The following is an 11438-nucleotide window of genomic DNA, read 5'->3' as shown; positions in this document are numbered from 1 at the left end:
TAAAAGGCTAACCAAAAATCAGCCTCAGCGAGTAACACTCATCATGAGAATGGCACAAAGCACCTGGTGGGTAACAGGGAGAAATTACTGTCTTCAATCCTAGCTCCTGCAGTCTCTGTCTGTGTTTGTGTCTGTTTCTCTCTCTCTCTCTCTCTCTCTCTCTCTCTCTCTCTCTCTCTCTGTCTCTGTCTCTGTCTCTGTCTCTCTCTCTTAGAGTTTGTGTGCTGGTGTGTGTGTGTGCGATTAAGGAAAGTAAATATGATGCTTCAAAAGAGAGGAATTAACTTGCTGTTGGACTGCTGAAGAAGGATAGAACCCAAGGATTGAGAATGGAATGTGGTCTGAGGTCCAGTTCTTCAATCATCCCAATAATATTTTGGAATGCTTTTGCATATCATTATTGCATATGTAGTTGTTTCCCCCATAATATCAGTTTTGGTTTTGATGCTTTTCTAAGTGTCTCCTCTCAGAGGAAACACCCAACTATCTTCTGCAGAAGTTCAAGCAAGATAGCTCTGGTGGCAGATAACAAGGTCCTGGCATTTAACGGTCATGAACATGTGTCCAGTATATCATTCTCATACAGACTCTTCTATATCACGTATTTCAGTCTCATATGCAGTAATATAGGTTGATACTTTCCATATTTGGGCTCCTGTATCAGCAGGAGGGACAAAGTGAAGATGGACTTGCTTACCACTTGAAAACTCTCTCTTCTCAAGAGTTCCTGCTTGGGACACTGAACTTTAGAAGGCAAGAATCTCCTCCTGAGTTTGTCAAATGCTATCCTGAAACCCAATGTGGAATACAATCATCTTATCACATGATGCTGGCAAATGGGTTACACAGAACTGAAGACATGTGGGAAGGATCCTACACATCTTGCTAAGAGCCAGATGAGGCATCTTAACAATTATTGAAAATCTTCTGATTCCCTGCTGATTCCAGCACCACTTGCTGCTCCTACTCACCTTGCCTGAGGGATGCTGATCCAAAGCTTTTGAAAGGTATGTGAATAGCTAAATTTGATGTCATTTATGAGCAAAGGTAAGAGGGGATCTGTAGCTGAATGGCAATGCTGTGCACCTTTGGCTGATAGGTGGGACAAGCTAACTCCATGGAGTGTTCTGTTAGAAGGATACCAGGTAGATGGCTGGTGAAGACGGCAGGAATTTTTGGTTCCCACATCCAGTCAGAGCAGAAAGTACTAGACAGGATGGACTAACCATTTTTCTTATTCATTACGTTGTAAAAATCTTGCTGTTTGGCTTCTCTATTGTGGGTCTTTTTCTGATTTTCATATTTCTTATCAGTCTTGAAGTCCATAAAAAGGTTAAATATATAGGGATTTGGTTAACACCAAGAAACATAAACCTTATTAAAAATAATTATGAAAAAAAATTGGCTTGAGGTAAAAAGAAATTTAGAAATATGGAGCAGAATGAATTTCTCAATGTTCGGAAAAATATCGGCAATAAGACACACCAACAGGCTAAAGAACAGTTTCTACCTGTGGGCTGTGAGGCTGCTGAATGGAAGGCAGCCACATTGCAGCTGATGTTCGGGGTAGGTGGTCATAGGACAGCACAAAGAGTGTAACAAGGACTGAGAGATTGTGGGTAGGGGGGGGACTCATTTAATCTCACTGTAAACAAGTGGTTCAGTGACAATAAAGTATTTCTATTTCTAATATGAGTGTCTCACATTCATATGGTTGAGCTTTGTAGCCAAAACAGACTCCACATTTGTTTCTTTTCTCCTGGTAGGAAGAGCCATGGAAGGAGTAGCTCAGAAGTAGAGATCTAGCAAGATGAGCGATGATGGCCTGGGATCCTGGTCCCCTTGGAATGCTTCATGGGAAGATATTGGAGCAGAAAATGGAACCGACCTCCTAACCCCCGAGGACGGTTTTGATCATGAATTATCAACATATAGTATAGCAGACATTCTTATCCCCATCTTCATTTTACTTATTAGCATTTTTGGAATCATTGGGAATGGAACTGTCATCTGGTTTCTTGGCTTTTGCATGAAGAGGAATCCTTTCACCACCTTCATCCTGCATCTGGCTGCGGCTGACCTTGGGGCTCTCATGAGCTTATCTTCGCTTTCGATTATGAGAATTTTCAATTTATTTCCATTCTTACCTTTGTATATTTACTTGTTCCCAGTATTCGAATATTTGTTGTTGTTCATGTACAACACTGGTCAATATCTGTTGACAGCCCTCAGCATGGACAGGTGTGTTTCTGTCGTCTTCCCACTTTGGCATAGATGCCACCGACCACCACACTTTTCCACCCTTGTGTGTGCCTTAATATGGATCATTTCTTTCCCGTTCAATGTAATCGGAATTATTTATTATCTTTTTAGAGATATAATGAATCCCCTTTTCTATCTGCTTCTAATGAATGCTACACTTTGCCTGCCACTCATGACTGTTTCCACTCTGGTCCTGTTTATAAAAGTTTACTTTAGATCACAACAAAGGAAGAAGGGAAAAGCTTTAACAGTCATTATACTTGTCATCTTCTTCCTCTTCTTAGCTTTCCCATTTACTTGCATTTTATTAATCCGTTTTTTCACTCCACTTATAGACTATAACGTGGAATCTGTTGGGTTATTATGCAGCTGCCTGAATAGCAGTATTAACCCACTGATTTATTTCCTGATTGGTAGAAACAAGAGGGCTCAATCTAGGGAGAGCATGAAGGTCATACTCCAGAGACTTTTCAAAGAGGAGGAAAACTGCAGAGAGGAACGAGAAGTTCCAGTTCAAACCCGGATGTGAAGACTTCAAAATAGCTGGGAAAGTGTCATATTCTATCTCTTTGTGTATTTCTTGGTACTTGTTTTCCTCTGTACTCACTATTTTACTATTTTGGAATCATTTACTCTGTTAATTTTTGTCCTTGTTTTAGCAGTATCGTTAAAAGCCCCTTGGATTGCCCATTTGGCAGGATTAATGCATTGCATGTTTTAGAAAATGAAATAAAAATAAATGCCTCTTTAACAGTGTGAGTTGAGTGGGATGATTTGCTAAATGGTATAGAAAACAGATTAATTGCCAAAGGGAATGAAGTAAAGAAATCTTCACATGTAGAGCTCAAATGTTTGAAGAAAACAGAAGAAAAGATTTCTCCCAGATTTTTAAAAAAGTGCATGATAGAACATTCCGCCAGTACAATCCCTATTTTATGTGCTATTTTTTTAGAAAAAGAGGTGCAGAAACTCACCATGAAGACCTCCCTTGTTCTTTTACAATTGCAACGGCACGCACCTGAGAGGTGCTGAAACTGAGTTCCAATTAGTTACGGCTAAAAAAGAGCACTGCTTATTATCTGGATGTAGTGATATAGAAATTATAATTGCGTATTGAGACCCCAAGACATACCCCTGAAATAAATACACACGGACACTTATATTAGTTTAACGTTTGGGGCAAATTTTGGCCACAACTTTGTTGAAATACAATCACATGAGCGGTATTGGCTTAGGCATTGACTCCCCACTATAACTGACTCCACCTCTCAGGGTGATCGTCAAATGTGGTAAACCAAATGAGGGAGCAAGCTCGATGAGAACCAACCTAAGCTCACCCTGGGGTTCCTGTGGTCCTGCCATGGCCCTAGCCCCTCAATCAGACTTTGGGCGAGATCCAAGACCCCCAGGTTCCTTTAACAGAATACCCAGTTCCTGGAGGGGCAGGTGATGGCCACACCTCCCCTCCCCACAATCCAACTGAGCCAATGCCTAACCACCACCTTACAAGTTGTGATGATTTGCTAAGGGGTAGGCAAAAATTAAATGGCTAAAGCCAATCTGCCAAATGGAAAAAAAATCCTACCAAGCCCCTGTTCCAAAAAAGGCAAACCAAACCAAAGCAAGGCCAAGCGACTCTACCTGAACTTGGGAGGGTGGGTGGTTGTTCAGCCGTGCAAATGCTAGTGCCCCACTTGCATCACACTGCTGTTTTTAAAGAACCTGGGATCACACAACCTACTGGCTACTGGCTAAAGCCAGCTGGCATGATCCCAGGCGAATGACCAGGACTTACTGCTCTCCCCGCCCCCCGCCCCAATTTTAACCCTGTCAGGTGAGCTCTTGGGACCCGAGTGCAACCAGGACTCCATTATGAGGATCCCATCTATGTGCATATAGAAATACACAAAGTTCTGCCATCTACACCATTATAGGGCAATGTGACAATTAGCAGAAGTGATTCATGACATCAATGTTTCTCTATCTTTCCAATAAAGCCATTGGAAAAAACACCAGGGATGCAGGAGGGAGATGGTTCCATATCATGTCACAATGCACTTTCCACTCAATGCTAGCCATTGAGGCTATATCCAAACCTACACTAGACTCCTTTGCATGGTGAAAAACCAAAATCACCATTGATAAAGACTCACCTTGACACATCATCCTACTAAGTAGGATTGGGATGAGGCATGAGAATAAAGCAGTCAGGTTAAACCATGCAGTCCACTCTGCATTCCAGAGCAAAGAGTCACCTCTGAGCAGGGGAGAAGATGACTGGGCTCCTCTTAAGCTGATTTGCTTTTCACTGGCACAACCTAAGTGACCCACCACAGTGTGCAAAGGCTCTAATGCAATTGAGAGGAAGCAAGCTGCTCACATAAAAAGCTAACCAAAAATCAGCCTGAGCAAGTAACACTCATCATGAGAATGGCACAAAGCACCTGATGGGTAACAGGGAGAGATTACTGTCTTCAATCCTAGCTCCTGCAGTCTCTGTGTCTTTCTGTCTGACTGTCTGTCTTTCTCTCTCTCTCTCTCTCTTAGTGTGTGTGTGCTTGTGTCTGTGTGTGTGCGATTAATGAAAGTAAATATGATGCTTCAAAAGAGAGGAATTAACTTGCTGTTGGACTGCTGAAGAAGGATAGAACCCAAGGATTGAGAATGGAATGTGTTCTGAGGTCCAGTTCTTCAATCCTCCCAATAATATTTTGGAATGCTTTTGCATATCATTATTGCATATGTAGTTGTTTCCCCCATAATATCAGTTTTGGTTTTGATGCTTTTCTAAGTGTCTCCTCTCAGAGGAAACACCCAACTATCTTCTGCAGAAGTTCAAGCAAGATAGCTCTGGTGGCAGATAACAAGGTCCTGGCATTTAACGGTCATGAACATGTGCCCAGTATATCATTTTCATACAGACTCTTCTATATCACGTATTTCAGTCTCATATGCAGTAATATAGGTTGATACTTTCCATATTTGGGCTCCTGTATCAGCAGGAGGGACAAAGTGAAGATGGGCTTGCTTACCGCTTGCAAACCCTCTTTTCTCAAGAGTTCCTGCTTGGGACACTGAACTTTAGAAGGCAAGAATCTCCTCCTGAGTTTGTCAAATGCTATCCTGAGACCCAATGTGGAATACAATCATCTTATCACATGATGCTGGCAAATGGGTTACACAGAACTGAAGACATGTGGGAAGGATCCTACACATCTTGCTAAGAACCAGATGAGGCATCTTAACAATTTCTGCAAATCTTCCAATTACCTGCTTATTCCAGCACCACTTGCTGCTCCCACTCACCATGCCGGAGGGATGCTGGTCCAAAGCTTTTGAAAGTTATGTGAATAGCTAAAGTTGATGTCATTCATTAGCAAAGGTAAGAGGGGATCTGTAGCTGAATGGCAATGCTGTGCACCTTTGGCTGATAGGTGGGGCAAGCTAACTCCCTGGAGTGTTCTGTTAGAAGGATACCAGGTGGATGGCTGGTGGAGACGGCAGGAATTTTTGGTTCCCACACCAGTCAGAGCAGAAAGTACTAGGCAGGATGGACTAAAGGTTTGTCTAATTCATTACACATTGTAAAAATCTTGGTGTCTGGCTTATCTATTGTGGGTCTTTTCCGATTTTCATATTTCTTATCAATCTCAATTTGACTTGAGTTTTATTTTATTCACTTTTGTTAAAAATCACATTTTAATAATAATAAAAAACAGATGCCTTCCCAATTCATTCTGGCTTTTCTTTTCTTAAACACAAGAGGTGTTCAACTCCTTCTCCCACTCCTCTTCTCCACCACCCAGCCATTATACCCTCAATGTCTGCAACACGAGAGGTTAGTGGTCTGAGGTCCACAACTTCAATCATCCCCATAATATTTTGGAATGCTTTTGCCTATCATCATTACATATATAGTTCCTTTCCCCATAATATCAGTTTTGGTTTAGATACTTTTATAAGTGTCTCCTCTCACAGGAAACACCCAACTATCTTCTGCAGAAGCTCAAGCAAGATATCTCTGGTGGCAGATAACAAGGGCCTGGCATTGCGTTTTTCAGGTTGTGTTTTTTCAGGTTATGGACGTGCCAAAACACAGAAGTACTGGAATGGGTTACTTCTCGGTTTTGGCGGTTGCGTGTGCGCAGAAGCACTAAATCGTTCTTTGCGCATGCACAGAAGAACCGAATCGCAACCCACGCATGCGAAGACGCACCACTTCAGGTTGCAAATACTGCGGGTTGCGAACGTGCATCCCGCACGGATCAAGTGTCCACTTTACACCATTCTCATACAGAGTCTTCTATATCACATATTTAAGTCTCATGTGCAGTAGTATCAAGTTGATACTTCCCATGTTTGGGCTCCTGTATCTCTCTCTCTCTCACACACACACACACAGAGAGAGAGAGAGAGAGAGAGAGAGAGAGAGAGAGAGAGAGAGAGAGAGAGAGAGAGATACCATCTCTTGTTCTGGCTAGATTGCAGCCTTATTCAGATTGAGCATTTATTTTTTTCCTCTGCCAGGACTTCGACCGCCCATAAACTGGACCGTGACAAGTATTTGTTCTACTCTGAACTCTGGGAAGACAGAGAGGTAAACCCTCTTTCCATTATTTTCCCTGGCAGAATTATATATTATATTATTTTTTGAATTCATATACTGTCCTATAGCTGGAGGTCTCAGATGAGTGATTCTGGCAGTACTTTGTGGTTCTTTTACTTTGTTCTTGGCTATTATTTAATTTTAATAATAATAATAATAATAATAATAATAATAATAATAATAATAATATCTGCTATACCAGCTTATGCAGTGACAGTGATGGGGCTCTCTGACCGAAAGTCAAGCATTTTTCTAATTAAAAATTGTCAGTGGGCCATACTCCATAAGCTCGGAGAGTGGAGAAAATAAATGTCAACAATGAGGTATTTGTGCTGGGAAACATCCTGGAAATCCGGTGAATAGAATTGGGCATTGATGTCAGAAGTTCTGAATGGTTATTTGTCGTAAGCCCACCTAACTCTCCTCCACCTCCCACTGATCCTGAAGCCATAGTACATCAAATATATATATCTATCAAACATAAGACACATCATAAGTCATGAAGGGAAACTGAAGAGTTGGCCTTTATGAAGAGCTTGTTTTATGAATTATTTTCTTATTATGATGTGTCTTGTGTTTGATACACCCTTGTATGCATATCATTTATTGTGTACTCACAATGCTGTTAACTGGCTTGAACATGGGAAGATAAAGGTAAAACATGGCATCATCAGTAAGGATATTTTTGTATCCTGGTTGCCTGGTTCCTTCTGCCTAGAACTTGCTTACCCACTTTCCTTAAGAACTCCGTTGTATGACATGAAGCTTTAGAAGTTAAGATTCTCCTCCTACATCAGCCATATTGATAACCAATGGTGGGGGAAAATCTTACCACGTGATATTGAGAAGCTGCTGAAGAACAGATAAAAATTAGTGGCTGGAGCTCTGAACATCTAGCTGGAAACTTTGACGAAACATCTGCTGTTTCTTTGGAGTTACATTCATTTCTGAAAATGCTCTGTCCCCCTACTTTTATCAGCACAGAATATTCTACTTCCTTCTGCCTTCCACACACCATCTCCTAAGGGGGGGGGGTGTCAGGAACTGGGCTCCTCTTAAACTGATTCATTTTGGACTTGAACAAACTAATTGCCCCAGCACAATGCGCTAATGCGCTTATCCAACCCACTGGCAGCAAGCAGCTCACCCATTCTAAAAGTGACATCAACAGCTAACAGAATGTCAGCCTAAACAGGGAACACTCAGTATCAAAATGGCACGAAATAACCAGTGGCTTTTGGGGGGGAATTACTTTCCTCAAATCTAGCTCATGCAGTCTCTCTGTGTGTGTTGGTTGGTGTGTGTGTGTGTGTGTGTGTGTGAGAGAGAGAGAGAGAGAGAGAGAGCTCCACAACTCAAACCTACAGCACTCAGTTACGATGCTTTCAAAAGATGTTCACTTCTAACTCTATCTCTCTTGTTCTTTTTTGTTTTTTAACTAATTTTTATTCTTTTTCATTGAAAATCTTCCAATTAATGACAAATCAAAGCAAATCATTCCATATTAGAATAATAGCAGTACCACCAATTATATATTCTCCACAACCCAACCAATGTCTACGACACAAGACATTAGTTTCTGATCTTAAGGCTGAGTCAGAGAGCAGAGGAAGAGAATTTGAATTCTAAAATGATGTGCTTACTGATGTTGTGAATGTAGTTTTTTTACTCAGAGGAAAGATCCACAACACATCGGCGAACTCCATTTCCCTCCAAAGCCTTGGAAACTGATAAGTTGTGACAAACATTCTTGTGAACCATATTCTTAAAGTGTTTGTTTATCAGTCATGAATTCCCACTATAGCATGTCTCTTTTATTATTGTTTGAGTGCCTCAGTTTAATATGGTTGGGTTTATAAGCCAAAACTGACTTCACATTTGTTTATTTTCTCCAGGTAGGAAGAGCAATACAAGGAGTAGCTCAAAAGTAGAGATACAGCAAGATGAAAAATGATGGCCTGGGATCCTGGTCCTCTTTGAATGCTTCAGGGGAAGATATTGGAGCAGAAAATGGAACTGACCTCCTAACCTCCCAGGATGGTTTTGATCATGAATCATCACTATATCTTATAGCAGTAAATATTCTATATTTCTTAATTCTAGTTATTAGCATTTTTGGACTTATGGGGATTGGGACTGTCATCTGGTTTCTTGGTTTTTGCATGAAGAGGAATCCTTTCACCACTTTCATACTAAATCTGGCTGTTGCTGACCTTGGGGCCCTCATTTGCTTATCTTCTTATTTGATTGTGTATCTTGTGGTGTCACTTTCATCCTTATCTGTGGATATTAGCTTGTGTGTACAGTTGTTTGAGTTTTTCTTGTTGTTCATGTACAACACTGGTCAATACCTGTTGACGGCCATTAGCATGGACAGGTGTGTTTCTGTTGTTTTCCCCCTTTGGCATCGGTGCCACCGACCACCATACTTTTCCACCTTTGTGTGTGCCACAATATGGATCATTTCTTTCCTGTTCTCTGTAATCAACTTGATTCTTTTTATTTTTAATATTTTTCTGGACCTCCTTTTCTACCAGCTTCTGTTAAATGCTGTTCTTTTCCTCCCACTTATGACTGTCTCCTCTCTGATCCTGTTTATAAAAGTTTGGTTTCAATCACAACAGAGGAAGAAGGGAAAAGCTTTGACAGCCATCCTACTTGCCCTCATGATCTTCCTCTTCTTAGCTTTCCCATTTACTTGCATTTCATTAATCTATTTTTTTCAATCCACCTTTGGACTATGATGTTTCATCTTTTAAAGTATCTGTTGTGTTATTATGCAGCTGCCTGAATAGCAGTATTAACCCACTGATTTATTTCCTGATTGGGAGAAACAAGAGGGCTCAGTCTAGGGAGAGCATGAAGGTTGTACTCCAGACACTTTTCAAAGAGGAGGAAAGCTGCAGAGAGGAACGAGAAGTTCCAGTTCAAAGCCGGATGTGAAGACTTCAAACTAGCTAGGAAAGCTTCATTTTCTATCTCTTGGTGTATTTCTTGGTACTTGTTTTCCTCTGTACTCACTATTTTTTATTATTTTGGATTCATTTACTCTGTTAATTTTTGTCCTCGTTTCAGTAGTATCGTTACAAGCCCCTTGGATTCCCTAATTTACAGGATAAGTGTTTTACATGTTTGAGAAAATGAAATAAAAAGAAATGCCACTTCAACAGACTTTGACAAGAGGGATGACTTGCTAAATGGTATAGAAAAGAGATTCATTGCCAAAGTGAATGAAGTAAAGAAATCTTCACACGTAGGGCCCAAATGTTTGAAGAAAGCAGAAGAAAATATTTTCCCCAGATTTTTTGAAAAAAGTGCATTATGGGACATTCCACCAGTATAACCCCTATTTTCTGTGCTATTTTTCTAGAAAAAGAGTGCAGAAACTCACTATAAAGGCCTCCTTTGTTCTATTACAATTTCAATGGCACCCATCTGAGAGGTGCAGGAAAAGAGTTCCGGAGAGTTTTTTGGGTGAAATCCAGAGCATACGGGGGGGGAGGGGGTTTCCATATCATGCATCAATGCACTTTCCACTCAATGCTAGCCATCAAGCCTATATCCAAATCTACACTAGACTCTTTTGCATGGTGAAGAACTGAAATCACCATGGATAAAGACTCACCTTGACACATCATTCTGGTCAATACTTATTAAGAAGGACTGGGATGGGGCATGAGAATAAAGCAGTCAGGTGAAACCATGCAGTCCACTGTGCATTGCAGAGCAAAGAGTCACCTCTGAGCGGGGGGGGGGGATGATTGGGCTCCTCTTAAGCTGATTAGCTTTTCACTGGCACAAGCTAAGTGACCCACCACAGTGTGCAAGCTGCTCACATAAAAGGTTAACCAAAAATGAGCATGAGCAAGTAAGACGCATCATCAGTGACAGAGAAAGATTACTGTCTTCAAACCCAGCTCCTGCAGTCTCTGTATCTCTCTGTCTGTCTTTCTCTCTCTTAGTGCACAATTAATGAAAGTAAATCTGATGTTTCAAAAGAGAGGAATTAACTTCCTGTTGGAATGATGCAGAAGGATTGAACCCAAGGATTGAGAACTGGATTTGGACTGAGGCCCAGAACTTTAATTACCCCCATAATGTTTTGGAATGCTTTTACATATCATTTTTGCATATATAGTTATTTTTCCCATTATATAAGTTTTGGGTTTGATGCGTTTGTAAATGTCTCCTCTCACAGGAAACACCCAACTATCTTCTGCAGAAGTTCAAACAAGATAGCTCTGGTGGCAGATAATAAGGTCCTGGCATTTAACGGTCATGGACATGTGCCCAGTAGACCATTCTCATACAGAGTCTTCTATATCACATATCTAAGTCTCATGTACAGTAATATCAAGTTGATATTTCTCATGTTTGCCCTCCTATATCCAAAATTAAACCACCATTGCATAAGAGGCATGCTTTGTGTAGCACTGAGAGGGACATAAAAACCACAGAACAACCCAAAGAATGGGAAATGGAATGACTTAATTGAAAAAACTAAGAACAAGGTGGAAGGGGGCATGCAGTAGGTCTCTCTCTCTCTCTCTCTCACACACACACACACAGA

General features: G+C 40.9%; 2 protein-coding genes across 2 annotated transcripts; both read left to right on the top strand.

Moving 5' to 3' along the window:
• The first annotated feature begins 1586 nt into the window (after positions 1-1586).
• Positions 1587-3018, top strand: LOC309374122 (proto-oncogene Mas-like). The gene has a single exon (XM_081918973.1). The coding sequence runs from the start codon at positions 1811-1813 to the stop codon at positions 2789-2791; it is 981 nt and encodes a 326-aa protein (XP_081775099.1). The 5' UTR covers positions 1587-1810; the 3' UTR covers positions 2792-3018.
• A 2045-nt stretch (positions 3019-5063) lies between these two features.
• On the top strand, positions 5064-10330 carry LOC309374114 (mas-related G-protein coupled receptor member H-like). Its single transcript, XM_081918961.1, is given in 3 exon segments — positions 5064-5608; positions 8768-9585; positions 9587-10330. Coding segments are annotated over 2 exon segments (999 nt in total). The 5' UTR covers positions 5064-5608; positions 8768-8811; the 3' UTR covers positions 9812-10330.
• The last annotated feature ends 1108 nt before the right edge of the window (positions 10331-11438 follow it).

Source organism: Podarcis melisellensis (genome assembly GCF_964234715.1).
Source record: "Podarcis melisellensis genome assembly, chromosome: 7".
Classification (NCBI taxonomy): domain Eukaryota; kingdom Metazoa; phylum Chordata; class Lepidosauria; order Squamata; family Lacertidae; genus Podarcis; species Podarcis melisellensis.
Note: the sequence above shows the minus strand (reverse complement) of the source record. Positions and strands in the feature narration are given on the sequence as shown.

Bases quoted from the DNA above. Each gene is read 5' to 3' on its own strand.
- LOC309374122 (XM_081918973.1), top strand. From the start codon at position 1,811: ATGAGCGATGATGGCCTGGGATCCTGGTCCCCTTGGAATGCTTCATGG.